At 42.7% G+C, this 15,961-nt stretch overlaps 1 protein-coding gene across 1 annotated transcript; it reads left to right on the plus strand.

Moving 5' to 3' along the window:
• Positions 1 to 14,260: 14,260 nt before the first annotated feature.
• On the plus strand, positions 14,261 to 15,409 carry LOC138949962 (serine/threonine-protein kinase mos-like). Its single transcript, XM_070321745.1, has one exon. The coding sequence runs from the start codon at positions 14,261 to 14,263 to the stop codon at positions 15,407 to 15,409; it is 1,149 nt and encodes a 382-aa protein (XP_070177846.1).
• The last annotated feature ends 552 nt before the right edge of the window (positions 15,410 to 15,961 follow it).

Below are 15,961 nucleotides of genomic sequence, written 5' to 3' on the forward strand. Positions count from 1 at the left end.
GACGGGTTTGCTTGTGGAAATGTCAAAATTGCCGGAATGATAATTTGCGCCTTGAATATGTGCGCGATATAAATTGCATAAAATAAAAAATTAAAAAATTAACAAATAAATCCTTGCGCTTAGAACTATACCCACGGAATACGCGCGATATAAGCCTGATATTGATTGATTGATTGATTGTAATGTATACCCACCCAGACATGGACATTATTGTTGTTCTTTTTTTGGTGACGTAAGACTATGTCTGGATGGGAAATTACCCAGACTTTATCGCCTTGTTAATAACCATATTTTTCAAAAAGGGTTTGCTAGTGGAAATGTCGAAATTGCCGGAATGATAATGCTTCTTTGTGTAATGTATCTCCACCCAAACATGGAAATGGTGTTGTTCATGTTCTGGTGACGTAAGACTATGTCTGGATGAGAAATTACCCAGACTTTATTGCCTTGTTTAACAAGAGGCGAAGCCTTCAAGGCTCACGTAAGAAATCGACAAACAGTAACACAAACTCAATCACTCCGTCACACATACACACACACACACACACACACACACACACACACACACACACACACACACACACACACACACACACACACACACACACACAGTAAGCATAGGTGAAACTATGCAAGAAAGCGAGACCCTGGATCTGCCAAGAAGTCTCGGCCCGCTCACAATAACAATGACCGAGACTTTCAGTAATTCCTTTGCGTGACGTCTAACCCTCTTACGTCATAATGTGACGTCTTCAAATAGTTTCTATCACACACGTCGAACACTTTTGACCGAGACTGACGTAATCCATAGACTCGGAAATGTTAAAGTTTCTACCAGACATACATACGCACGCACGCACAGACAGACAAAGTTTATCATCGCATAGGCTACACTTACGTGAGCCAATAACCATTTTTTCAAAAAGGGTTTGTGGAAATGTCAAAATTGCCGGAATGATAATTTGCTTCTTTGTGTAATGTATCTCCACCCAAACATGGAAATGGTGTTGTTCATGTTTTGGTGACGTAATTAAGACTATGTCTGGATGAGAAATTACCCAAACTTTATCGCTTTGTTAATAACCAAATCTTTCAAGACGGGTTTGCTTGTGGAAATGTCAAAATGGCCGGAATGATAATTTGCTCTTTGTGTAATGTATCTCAACCCAGACATTATGGACATTATTTTGTGTTTTGTTGTGTGTGTGGTGACGTTAGACTATATAATTATGTCTTCTTCTGTTCTCATTCTTTTCATTGTCTTTCTCTGTCTTCTCTTCTTATATTTAGTCAAGTTAACATCGAGGGGGAATCGAAACGAGGGTCGTGGTGTATGTGCGTGTGTGTGTGCGTGTGTGTGTGTGTGTGTCTGTGTGTGTGTGTAGAGCGATTCAGTCTAAACTACTGGACCGATCTTTATGAAATTTGACATGAGAGTTCCTGGGTATGAAATCCCCGAACGTTTTTTTCATTTTTTTGATAAATGTCTTTGATGACGTCATATCCGGCTTTTCGTGAAAGTTGAGGCGGCACTGTCACGCCCTCATTTTTCAACCAAATTGGTTGACATTTTGGTCAAGTAATCTTCGACGAAGCCCGGACTTCGGTATTGCATTTCAGCTTGGTGGCTTAAAAATTAATTAATGACTTTGGTCATTAAAAATCGGAAAATTGTAAAAAAATAAATAAAAATTTATAAAACGATCCAAATTTACGTTTATCTTATTCGCCATCATTTGCTGATTCCAAAAACATATAAATATGTTATATTCGGATTAAAAACAAGCTCTGAAAATTAAATATATAAAAATTATTATCAAAATTAAATTGTCCAAATCAATTTCAAAACACTTTCATCTTATTCCTTGTCGGTTCCTGATTCCAAAAACATATAGATATGATATGTTTGGATTAAAAACACGCTCAGAAAGTTAAAACAAAGAGAGGTACAGAAAAGCGTGCTATCCTTCTTAGCGCAACTACTACCCCGCTCTTCTTGTCAATTTCACTGCCTTTGCCATGAGCGGTGGACTGACGATGCTACGAGTATACGGTCTTGCTGAAAAATGGCATTGCGTTCAGTTTCATTCTGTGAGTTCGACAGCTACTTGACTAAATATTGTATTTTCGCCTTACGCGACTTGTTTTTAATTTCTTGTCGTTCTTTTGCTGACGAAAACGAAAGTCGAAACTAGTTCATGCTGCTGTTTTCTGGTGAATACATTTTTATTGTTATTTTGTTTCCCCCAGAGTTAGAAATAGAAAGAGAGACAGATAAGGGATAGATAAGATAATATAAGATAGTTTTACTTGTGAGAGAAATATAGACGAACAGACAACCGGCTTCATGAATTTCAATAGTAACAGCTATTGTGTTTTCAGCGTAGCAATAGGGTCCGATATTTAGACGAGACAAGTATAATGCCGACGAGTCGAAGAAGAGTCGCGTTATACTTGTTCGAGTCTAAATATCGGACCCTATTGCTACGCTGAAAATACAATAGCGATTATATAGCTGTTCTGACCTTGATTTGTTGTTCCAAACTTACAAAATGACAGTTTTTGCGTCGATGCGTTCATCTCAGGTTTTGATAACAGACGCCGTTTTTTATGCGCATTAGTTTTGCGCAGGCGCCACACTGACTTTGGACAAAAAACTCGATTTGACAACACAGCTGTTAAACAGCTTTTTATTAGTTCATTCGAATACAACAAAAAGAAGTTTGAGTTTTTTTAATTTTGAACAAGACTACTTATGAAGAAGACCAAAACACAACATCAACGAAAAACTAGAAACAACTGAAGAACTAGGATGCAACAAGGGGAGGAGAAGAGAACAGCTAATCCGTACAACGCGAGCAGACGGCAGCGAAGTTTTCAGTTTGGGTGAATGGCATTCATACTTGTCTCGTCATGAAGCGAATTTTTCAACCTCAGTTATAAACGACTACATGAGTGTTAATGCCATGGGTTGTACATCAATACTTCAGAGGGGAAGTGGGGTATTTAGTGTGGAGTTACGAGATAAGAAAAGCCGAATGCGAAAGTTTGTGTCAGTCGGCACACAAAAACGGCTGTTCCGTTTTACTCCCCTGTTTGTACTACATCTTTCGACTTTGGGCATTTTGTGGTGTTTAGGGACAGAAAATAATTGGTTTAGTCCTGTTTCATCGGGAAGTTAGCAGAAAAGGGTATGCTATCGACATTTGTAAAGCTGAAAAACATTCCCGAGAAGAATTTCAAGTTGTCAGTGTATGCTGTTGTCGATTAAAACATCGTAACCGGACCATGCGTCTTTGTTGTTGCCAATATGCTTTTGGATATTGGCAAAAATGGCCGACTTCCGTAGCATTATCCTTTGATGATGATGTTGAGACCATCCAATCACAGCCCCCGAATTCCCCCACGTGTCCATCAGAATAGCTATATCACGTTATCAGCGTTACCGACAATGTGGTCATGCTTACACAACATTGGCTGGTAGCAACTGTTCTCTATCTGGCTGTTTTCTATGCAATGTTATTGAACTGAAAGAGAGGTACAGTGGACGCCGCTTAATAAAACCGCGGTTAATAGAGCCAGCCGCTTATAAAAGCCGATTTCAGACGGTCCGGATTTATCACTATATCTTATGTATTAGAAAAAGACGGTTAATAAACCCAACCCGCCGCTTATTAAAGCCAGTTTTCTCAGAGAAATCACGTAGTTTGTGACTAAAACTCACATTATCTTGTTCTGATGTGGAAGACGACCAACAAACAAACACGCATAAAATCGTTCTTCTCTGCCGAGTAATGATTCGTGACGGTGACAGTGAAATTATTGATGTACCGAAGTGATCAAATTACACGTACATGTACATAATTAAAACAACAGTTCAACATCCTTCGTGAAGTTTTGTTTAGATTCAAACAAGTGTAAATGACGAAATAAAGTGACTGAGTGACGTAAACAAAAGAGAAGATTTTTTTTTCTTTCGAAAATGACGTATTCCTGGACCGCCGGTTAAACCGCCGCTTATTAAAGCCATTTTTCGTCGGTCCAGAAGTGGCTTTATTAAGCGGCGACCACTGTACTATATTAAATGACCTGGGATAATTTTACTCTATCATTGGTGACAGTGCACCCTGTCACAAAATAAAGTTTTATTTTCCCCATGTAAAAACCTAGACAAAACATGTGGTAATTAATTATTATATGAAGTCTTATATCGCGCGCGTATCTCCAGACTCGGACTCAAGGCGCAGGGATCTATTCATGCCGTGTGAGATGGAATTTTTTTACACAATACATCACGCATTCACATCGACCAGCAGATCGCAGCCATTTCGGCGCATATCCTACTTTTCACGGCCTATTATTCCAAGTCACACGGGTATTTTGGTGGACATTTTTTATCTATGCCTATACAATTTTGCCAAGAAAGACCCTTTTGTCAATCGTGGGATCTTTAACGTGCACACCCCAATGTGGTGTCTGATATGTTGGGTAACTTGGTGAGGAACGTACCTTTAAAGGCCCAGTCCTTGTTGTGAAAGAAGTTCTGCTCAGCTAGAATTTGTGACCCTCCACCACGAAATGAGTCGCATGTCACCTCGCGCGGTTCTGCGCTAGGCTTAATATAAGTCCGGGGAGTGTCTGGTAACAGTGTGTGGGTCACATTAGTCACAGGCTTATAACTCAAACAGTTTTCGGTTTTTTTCTAAAACGGTTTTCACCACTAGATAGAGCATTAAAAACTCTTTAGGAAAATATAAAAAATATGAAAATCATGCAAAGGTGACATGCGACTCATTCCGTGGTGGAGGGTCACATTTGATGAATTTTTTCAAATTTGTTTTTTAAATAAAATGAATTGGCAAGTGTCGTGGGCGAACAGAGATATATGTAACATGAGAAATGGTGAGACAGACAAAAACAGAGATAGAGAATGCCCATAATTAGACAGACAGATAGACAGACAGACAGATAGACAGACTCCTAATGCTGTATTTCATGTATTTCTGTTTCAAATCACCTAGAGGTGAGCGTTCGTAGTTAACCCTGAGAGAAACCTTAACAAAAAATAATCTCGTTTGTGTTGATGTATGGCCTCTTTTTGCGGTACTTGCAACTGAAAACAAAAGATGAAAAACAGATACAGCCATGCGAAGACTTAGTCTGATTCAATTTGTGATTTTTTTAATTTCCTCATTCCTTTTTTTCCTCAATGTTGTTTAATTGGTTTTTTGTTTGGTTTTGTGTTTGTTTGTTTAATGCAGGGGCGGATCAGTTGCTTTGTAAGGAGGGGGGGGGGGGGCAGTTTGAATCGAAAGTGAATGTGATGGGCGCGAAGCGCCCGAATTTGCTAGGGGGGTCCGGGGGCATGCCCCCCCGAACAATTTGTTTGCCCAAAGAAGCAAAATGGTGCCATCTGGTGCCATTTGAACTTGGAAATGGTCATAGAATCAGCATAGAAAAATCTTTTTTTTTCTTCTTCTTCTTTTTTTTGTGCCCCCCCCCCCCCCCCCCCCCCCCCCCCCCCTCGTCCGCCCCTGTAATGGGTGTTTTTTTTGTACCTCTTTCTTGGTTCATTTAATTATTTTTTTTACAACAGCTATTTAAAATGTAAAATTTTCTACTTGATATTTGGAAATCAAATACAGCACACATTGTTTATTTTTTGTTTGTTTGTGAGTGAATTTCATTATTGCGATGTGAATTTAAGCACTCAGTATAAGTACAAGCAGTGTGCATTTTGATGTGTTTCGAAGCGCGGTTCATATTTACAGTGAGCAGTCAAATGGGCGTGTATTTTGAAGCTCGTTTTACAACTAAAGTTTCAACCTTGGTGAAAAAGCAGTTCTCATAGATACACATAACCCACACACACAGACACAGACACACAGACACACACTCACACACGAACGCACACACGAGCGTAAACACTGAAATCAACTTACCTCTGCATCCTAAAAAGCCATGAGAGTATCCAACTTGCCTGAAACGCTTGAACAGCAGAATAATCCTTCGCTTTGTATTTGTTCTATGTGTGTGATGATGTTGGTTTCTTACTAGCACAATCACAAACAGACAGTCACACACGCGAACTCGTTACAAACAAACATAATCGACTTCCAAACTTGTCACAAGTGTCTAAACAGCCAAATGTATTCTTCGTCCAACTTCTTGTTTGCTCCACAGATCACAGGTTGTTTGCACAAACCAGTTGTTTCACACGAAAGAAAAACGCTATCCAGCTTTGTCCGTTTCTTCCACAGCATGGTTTTTAACACACAGACACAAAAGGGAATTCGCACAAGCAAGTCTTTTTTCCAGATCACATGAAATTCATTTTTTTCCTGAATATTGTTTGTGTTACACACTCGCACAAAAAAAAGGTCAATCAAAACTAGCCAGTATAGTTACATAAAAACAAAAACACCGTCCATCTCTGTCGGATTTCTTCCAGAGATAAAAAGAAAACATGCGTGACTTTCGTATTTCCACAGAATCACGCACGCGGCACTACTTCGGCGGTTTTCGGCTGTGCTCGGTAGTTTTCGTCGAGAGCAAAGCCAGCGACATTACTCTAGCCGCGATGTTTCGATTTCTTTGTGGTGACAAATATCTGCTGCGAGTTGCGAAGCCTAAGAAACGGTTAACGTCGCCGATGAAGAAGAGCGCAGAGACTGAGGGTGGAATTGTGATTTGGGCGAGGGAGGGGGAAGGGGAGAGAGAGGGGAGTAAGTGAATGAGACAGAGTGAGAGGGTAGAGGGAATAGCGGAGGGGGGTGGCTTGGCAGAAAAGGGGAAAAGGGGTAGGTGTGAATTTGAACATAGTAACGCGAGAGAGAGAGAGAGAGAGAGAGAGAGAGAGAGAGAGAGAGAGAGAGAGAGAGAGAGAGAGAGAGAGAGAGAGAGAGAGAGAGAGAGAGAGAGAGAGAGAGAGAGAATTGAATTGAATTGAAATTTATTTTACGAGGGTGACAGAATAAGCAATGTATACATGCTTTTTTTCATCCGGCCCTCGCCCATTGAGGGGTAACAAACAAGAAGAAATAAAAGATAAGTTTAACTATAGTACAAATGACATATTTACCATAATTATTTGTCAAACAACCAATAAGACATTTTAAGATGCATTGTGATTCTTTAGCAATGCTTGAACATTATTTATAACAGAGAAATATTTGTTTGTATAAAAAAATAATCAAAGAATATCCTTCATAAATTATATATAATCATGTTTTTCAATATAATCAGAAAGTACAGTTATATTTTGCCAGCTGCTTGATAATATTTTTTACAAGTTTTGTAAACGAAACAGCATGTAATATTCCTTGAATGATGCTTCATGAATTCGTAATTTAATTATATTTGGAATGGCGTTCCACATAATTGCTCCAGAATATGATAGGCTCGGCTTGTACAGGTCAATTCTTGGAGTTGGGGTAATTAATTTGTTACATTTTCTATAACGATTTATTTTGAAATTTGAGGCAATGAGTGTAGGTGCATTCCCTGACATAATTCTATACATCATCACACCTTTGTTATATGCAAATCTATCTTTGATAGGAAGAATTTGCAATCGTTAATAATCAGTCATGGAAAGAGATGTATTTTTTAAAATAATTAATTTAACAATTCGTCTATGTAAACTGCCCAAGTGTTTCAAAGTGTTTGCACTTGCAGAGTCCCACACTGTGGAAGCATAGTCAATAGCAGACTGAATATGTGCCTGAAAAAAACAGTTTTCTTGTGCGAAGGTCTAGAAAGTGTTTGATTTTTGATAACTGAAATTTTTTTTGGATGTATTTTTGCAAAGTGTATCTACATGTTTTGACCAAGACAGGTTATTGTCAATGGTTATTCCCAAGACTTTATGGCTATCAACTTCGGTAACATCTTGATTTCGTATTAGCAATGTCGGAAATCCAGATGTTAGATTTTGTCTTTTTTGCCTCGTGGTAAGTAGCATGCATTTAGTTTTATTTGGATTCAGTGACATATGGTTTAGTTCTGACCATTCAAGTAATCGATCAATGTTTTCTTGGAGGATATTTGCTAGTTTAATAAGATCTTGGTGACTAGAATGAATTGTAGTATCATCTGCAAATAGTTCACACATGCATTTTACAAATAGAGGTAGGTCGTTTATATGTATATAGAAAATAGTAATGGACCAAGAAACAAACCTTACTGTTTGCTTACAAGAGTATGATTATAAAGATTATAAAGAGAGAGAGAGAGAGGGGGGGAGAGGGAGAAAGAGAGAGGGAGAATGAGAGAGGGGGGAAGGGAGAGACAGAGAGAGCAAGGGGGATGGAGAGAGAGAGAGAGAGAGAGAGAGGGGAAGATAGAGAGGGAGAGACAGACAGACAGAGGGAGACAGCGTGACAGATACAAAGACAGACAGAACATACAGAGACACAGAAAGAGAGAGAGAGAGAGAGAGAGAGAGAGAGAGAGCGAGAGAGAGAGAGAGAGAGGGAGAGGGGGAGAAAGAGGGAGAGGGAGCTCGAGAGAGAAAGAGAGAGAGAGGGGGAGAAGAGAGAGAGAGAGTGAGAGAGAGTGAGAAAGAGAGAGAAAGAGAGAGAGAGAGGGAGATAGAGGGGGAGGGAGAGGGAGAGAGAAAGAGAGAGAGGGGGGAGAAGAGAGAGAGAGTGAGAAAGAGGGAGAGAGAGAGAGAGAGAGAGAGAGAGGGAGATGGAGAAAGAGGGAGAGGGAGAGAGAAAGAGAGACAGAGAGGGGGGGGGAGAAGAGAGAGAGAGTGAGAAAGAGGGAGAGAGAGAGAAAGAGAGAGAGAGAGGGAGATAGAGATAGAGGGAGAGAGAGAGAAAGAGAGAGAGGGGGAGAGAGAGAGAGAGAGGAGAGGAGAGAGAGAAGGGGTGGGGGGAGATATAGGGAAATAGAGAGGGAGAGCGAGAGAGGGGGGGGGGGGGGTCGAGAGTAGTGCCATTACAGTTTACACCAAGCTTTAAGATCTCGAGTTCCATTTTTTACGAATATCACAGACATTCCATTAATAATGTCGTCTGGTAGCAAATACAACTTTGGCTTCTGTTCCTTTATCTTGTCTTAAAGGATTAGGTCAAGGTTTATCACAGTTTTTTTGTGAACTTTTAACAGCACGCAAATGTCCGACAGCATGTGTAAACTTATTTTGATCAGTACCTACGAGTGCTGTCCCATAAGTTCGTAGCCTATACATGAAGGAGGTTATAGCTAGAGCTTTGACAGTGTACACACAAGCATGTGCAACCGCCTTGTTAAAGGTGACACAAAAAGGTTCATTCATATGTAGTCGTCTCAATAGACGTGATGTCATCAGTAGTTGCTTTCCTGACACTGCCTGACAAAACTGACAAAATGCAGTGCAAAGCGGCTCAATATTTCTGGATAAAGAGCTCAAAATGCAGGGATGGCCAAATCTCAAAATTTTAACTCGCAAACCAGTTGCTGAAACTGCAGTGTTTATATGGCTTTGAAACTCAATACTACAAACCAAAGCGTTGCATTCGACCAGAAATGTCACTGTCCCGCAGGGCGAGTTGGTAGGCGGTTTCTACTAGCCCAGCGGAATTTTTACTCGCCCCTGGGGATCGGGCGGACGATTTGGCCATCCTTCAAATGCCAAACATACATGATGACACTTTAAAGGTTTATACGTTGGGAGAAGGCGCAATTCTATGCTGTGGACTTCAAAGTTGTGTTGTTTTTAGGCCTGTAATGGAGATCGGCATACGAGATCGCTTCTTTCCACCTACCCCACGCCCAATTTAACGAGGTCGCCTGAATAAACAGGACGAAATAGACGGCAAATATGTCTGTCTGCCTGTCTGTCTGTCTGTCTGTCTGTCTGTCTTGTCTGTCTCACTGTTCGTCTGTCTGTTTTCAAACTTCCAATGGGATACTGCGAACCGTCAGGTTTACTGCATTATGGTTGAACGCTCAAGCATTCGCAACTTTCCTTTAGAATGGCGCTCGCACTGACAAACTCGATTCCAATTTAAGCTCTGTATTTCCCAAACACAAAAACACACGTTAGGTCAAAAGAGACACAAATAATCTACACAAGAGTCTGTGCTACATGTTACCTACTGTAAGACTACAAGCAAGTCATAGATCTACGACTTACAAGATATCGTACATCTTTATCAACGACACAAGCCTCTGTCGCTTCTACTCCTCTAGAAAGGGAAACAATCGTTCAGGGACGAGGAAGTTATCTCCCTCCACTTCGCAATCATATATTGTACTGTTTGTTTGTTTGTTTAACGCCCAGCCGACCACGAAGGGCCATATCAGGGCGGTGCTGCTTTGACATATAACGTGCGCCACACACAAGACAGTCACCCAGTCACATTATTCTGACACTGGACCAACCGGTCCTAGCACTAACCCCATAATGCCAGACGCCATGCGGAGCAGCCACTAGATTGCCAATTTTAAAGTCTCAGGTATGACCCGGCCGGGGTTCGAACCCACGACCTCCCGATCACGGGGCGGACGCCTTACCACTAGGCCAACCGTGTCGGTTTATATTGTACTGTACAGCTGGTTGAACTGTATTGGATTGGATGGGGCCCATTCTATTTAATGACTCTCCTTGACTCATTACACCCTCCTTCGTTTGTCAAATTTGACTTCTACCACTGGTACAGGTGCAGTTACATGGAAGTTAAGGAGAGGGCCGTTCAAGTGAACTTGAAACACTGAGATGAATATTACTTTAATGTTATTTTAGCCAGTGTGATGCTACGGTCGAATCGGCACTGTTGTTCAAAGATTGCGGCAGTAAACTTTAAACAATGTGGGGGGTGCAATTACTTTTCGTTGTTGTTGTTGTTGTAAATCTGGTTTTGTAATTATTTGCGTTTATTATTGGCTTTTTTTTTATCGCCTGGTATGTTATGTTGTGGGGTGTTCTTATGTTGTTGTTGTTTAATTCCATTTCAAGAAAGCCTTTGAAACTGCTAACAGATGATACTCATGTTATCGTCGCAAAAATAAACTATTGAAGTAAAGGGATTTACTTAGCATTCTTCTTCACAAGAACTGTTTTTGTTATTCTACTGGCGTTTGTTTTACCGGTTTTGTTTCCAGTACTAGAACTTGTTCCCATCAGAAAACATTCTACAAACTCGATCACTGCTCTGTTTCCGAAACAGAAAGTTATCACGAAGTGAAGTTAATGACAAAAATATGTATACATTCAACATGTCAGCATTTGCGACGAAGTGTTTTAATGACATACACCCGGAATATTCTTTCATCTAAAATTGTACACATTTCCAACAACGATTTTCAACAACAAAAAAGGCGCGCACACACAGAACACTTATAAAATAGGAATAATAATGAACTCTTATGGATCGCCCCTTCTCGCCAGAGCTCACGGCGATGTTCAATAGCACGATGTTCATGTCAACTTTGCGTCGCTTCATCAAAGTCTTCATTGTCTAGCAACTCCGGCGGACCCCGAGAGAAGAAGTCTTTGAAACACTTGACCGGTAGTCCGTGACAATAGCCTTCCGGCAGTTTCCGGCAGTGACCCAACATCGACCAGCGGCAGTCATCCGAGAAGAACGATCAGCGATTGGACGGATCGCGTGACGTCACAGCGTCACTTGCTGCCATCTTGGTTAGCTGCTGAATCAGTTGACTGTCAGTTCGCTCTTGACTGTCTCAGTGTCACGACGTGAACATCGCTCTCTGGATTTTGCCTGGACTTACTGAGATCTTTGGACTACTTGAGGTGTCTCTCAGATCTGAATCATCATCGTCAATCATCATCGTCAGTCTTCACCGTCAGTCTTCACCGTCAACCATCAACGCTTCAACTCGATGTTGTTACCTACTGTTGGTGGTGATTCTTTTCTCTAGATTATTCGTCTTCTTCGAGTGGAGGAGTCGGACTTGCTCGACTACGACAGAGAATCAATCTAGGTATGTACAGCTACTGTTTTCGCCTTTTCTGTTTGGGATGCCCACGTTTGTTCGTTTGTTTGTTTGTCTTTCGCTTCTAAGTAGAATTCCTTACGTGGCTTGAAATCTTCCTTTTTTCCCGCTGAAAGATTCAGCTGTTTCTGTTCAGCGGAGGATCGAGCTAGGCTTGCATGTTGTTTCCTTTGTATTTGTATGTAAGTCCCTAACTTGCATTTCTAAGTCAATCATCTCTTTCTTTTCGTTGCTTGGTTTAAATGTCTGTTCCTATAACTCAGATATTACATCTGTGTTTTCAGGAGTCATGTTAAGGCTCATTCGTGACGTTCTCCCCCAATGACGGGGTTGAAGTGACGTAGAGTTGAGTCTGTCACTGACTGTCATCGTGGTTCGCTTTGACGTCTCTCAATGAACGATTTGTCAAACTTGTGTTGTTAGGGGAGAGAGACATTTAGGTTTTACGCCCTCACGGGTGTTTTGCCGCCTTTAGATGAGAATATTTGCGTGACACGGGGGTGAGACATGGCTACCGTCTCTGGGTCTGCACATAAAGTAGACCTGTGTCCGCCCCGGTCCGATGTGACGCCGTCATCTTGGCCCTGCCGTCGATTACGATTCTCGGCCTCGTTGATCTTGTATAAACTCCGCACTGAACAAACAAACACCCCTCGATAGTACTGATGAGCGACCTTGGGTACCTTACATTCATGGGGCCAAATTTGTCCAACCAATTTTTTTTAATTTAACTTAGAAATTTGATTCATCCTAAAATGTTTCCCTTCTCATTCAAGGGACGTAACCACTCGGTACACGTTTTCGAAGAAATCGATTTTGTGGATACAATCTATTACATTTCACCACCGATTTTCTTCACATGCAAGAAACGGACATGCTTTCTGTCCTTAGAAAATTTCACTTCATTAATTTTACCAGGAAACAACATTTCAGTCTCGAGTATAAATCGAGGGGGTAATATGACGGCAGGGCCAAGATGAGCGCATCATACCGGATTCAAATCATTGATCCAAGGATCACAATGTGTTAGGAATTTAACTTCGTGACGTCTGCATGTGCATTGTGAGTTATGTGTCCAGCGGTTCCGTGTCGGCTGTGGGAGTTCAGTTGTTTTTGGCAGCGGTTACAGTTAGGTTACGCTCTGTTAGGCTTTTGTGTCGGCTAGTCCGACTCGCTGACTCTACGCTCACGCCCTTGATTCTGTGATTGTTAATGTGTCGCCCTTTTGACGTTGTAACCTCGAGGTCATAAGAGAATAAGATTGCATATAGTGCAGTGAGGTTACCCCCATGGAAATTCGGGCTGCTTTCTCGCTGGGGTGCGAGCTGCCATACAGTACGGTCAAAAGTGGTTGGATTCCCTGTGGGCGTTTTCCTTGTATTCGCCGTTAGGCTCGACATTGACCCCTTCTGCTATGTACAGTATGGCGCTACCCAATACTTTTTTTTCTATTTCCTGCATGCGCGTATTCATGTTTCCAAATCCTGAGACTTTCGCTGTGACCTTGGGATCTTTATCGTGCGCATTCGTGCACATGGGGGTGTTCGGATACAGAGTCTGCCCAGAGTTCATTCTGGGAAATAAATCCCCGAACGTGGGGATCGAACCCACGCTGATCGCGACAACTGGTTTTGAAGCCAGCGTCGCTACCGTCTGAGCTTGCCTTTAGTGCTACTTATACTATCGTGTGTTTTTTAATTTTATAGTCATTATCCCAAATTTCTGTAAAAAAAACAAAACAAAAAAAGAATGAAAATAAGCAGGATTGGCGGAAAAATAATTTGTTGACAGTCGACCTAGTACAGTGGGATAATGCCTTACGGCGCAGATTTATCTAGAAAAGACGGCGTTACCGTAGATACTGCGTCGTGTTTTTTTTTTTTTTTTTTTTTAACCTGTCTAGTCTCTACTGTCATTTTATACCCAGATGTTGTTTTTACTGTTTGTTTTATGGTTTTAATTCTTTTTTTTTTTTTTTTACTTGTTAGGATTTTATTTTGGTACATAATTATGTTGTCGTCGGGTGGTTTTTTGTCGGTCGTTAATCTTGCTGATTAGAGCTGTTTTCTTCGGGGCCTTGTCTTTCTGGTGTTTCATGTTTCATGTTTCATTCATCCAATGTGCAACGGTAACGGCAGAATCATTTGTTTTGTAACCCGCGTTTTGTTTGTAGTTAGTTGTTTTGGTTTTTGTGCTGGTGCTCAAGTTTGCAGTCATGTGTAGGCGACCCGACTCCCCTCTCATCAGTTTCCACTTGTTTTGGTTTTTTTCTCCAGTTTCCTGTCCACCGTCACTGCAGCTTGTTCCTGTCACCATGGCTACCTCGTCTTCCTGGAGGATTAAGATTCCAGAGAGTTCTGGAGACCTTGGTCAGCTCACCTCCCCGACCTGTCTACCCGCTGCTGCTGCCTCCACCCCTTTACTCAAGTCTTCGAGGGAGCGCCTGCCTCAGTCCCAGGATCTGGCCTTCGTCTTCCCCACTTCGTCGGCTGAGAGAGTCTCCAGCTTCTCTGCGCTGACTGTTGAAACTTCGTCTGTGAACGCTGCCCCTTCTCCTGCAAGTCCTGAACGCGCTGAACAACCTCCCGTGTCACCAGTCCCCAGCAATCCATCCCCCCTTTGTGACAAACTTATTCGCCCGGAGGAGATTCGTCAAGAGAAGCTGCTCGGGCGTGGCGGCTTCGGCACAGTGTCTCTCGGATTCTACAAAGAACGCAAGGTTGTGTGCAAGAACTTCCACTCCCACATCGACGACGAAGTGGCGAGGGAGACCTACGAGAGAGAACTGAAGGCTCTGGAGCTTGACCTGGACCACGAGAACGTGGTGTCTGTGCTGGGCGCGAGTTCCCTGCAGGGCTGGCAGCCCGGGGCCTGTGTTGTGATGAGCTACGCGGGGAGCGTCGCCCTGGACTCCTACCTGTCTGAACCACGCCACCAGATGACCGTGCAACACGTGCTGTTCTTCACCAGTCACGTGATGGAGGGCCTCAGCTACCTTCACTCACGGGGCGTCCTTCACCTTGACCTGAAACCCGCCAACTGCGTCTTCTGCCCTGAAGAGCAGACCTTGCGTCTGTGTGACTTTGGCGCCCTGCACGTGGTGGGTGAGTCCTGGGGGTCAAGGGTCGAGGGCACGGTGGCCTTCCGCGCCCCTGAGCTCTTCTCCTCCCTCACTCCCGCCCCCTCCTTCCCCTGTGACGTGTACTCCCTGGCTGTCACCATGTGGTGTCTCGACAGCCGCCAGTTCCCCTTCGAGACTTATCCGCGAGAGTGCATCATCTTCAACGTCGTGGAGAACAGCCTTCGCCCGCCTGTGCCTGTGGCTGCGGCGCATTCTGAAGGCAGTTCGTTTCTTCAGCAGTACCGAGACCTGTACACCGCTTGCTGGTCTGCTGAGCCGAGTCTTCGCCCGACACTGAAGGAGGTAATGGATGTGATTTATGACATTACAGAGCAGTTGTGAGTATGTACACTAATGTTTTTTTTCGGTTTGCCTTGCAGGTGACGATGTCATGGCTTGGCTTGTCCCTCTCGCCCATACGCCAACAGTGTACCCGGGGGCGCGGTAGCTCAGTTGGTATAGCACTGGACTTGTGATCGTAGGGTCCCAGGTTCGAATCCATGTTCCATCACCTGTGTTACCACTGTGGCACGTAAAAGACGTCGGTCATTCTGCCATCAGTGCAGGTGGCGGATTACACCTAAACACGCATACAGCTGGGTAGCGCGCGCGACTCTGCTTTCCACAAGGATGAAGCGACCCGAATCACCCAGCGATGGGACAAAAAATAAATGTGGAAAAATAGAATCTAATAGACTTCTTGAATTTGGGGTAGTGCGACTCTGTTGCTGCTAGCTTTTCACTGGGAGGAAGCGACCCATATTTCCCAGCGATGGGACAATAAAGAACAAAATAATCGAATAGATACCTTGACTTTCGGGTAGCGCGACTTTGTTGCTGCTAGCTTTCCACTGGGGGGAAGCGACTCGAATTTCCCAGCGATGGGACAATAAA

Source organism: Littorina saxatilis, linkage group LG16, assembly GCF_037325665.1.
Source record: "Littorina saxatilis isolate snail1 linkage group LG16, US_GU_Lsax_2.0, whole genome shotgun sequence".
Classification (NCBI taxonomy): Eukaryota; Metazoa; Mollusca; class Gastropoda; order Littorinimorpha; family Littorinidae; genus Littorina; species Littorina saxatilis.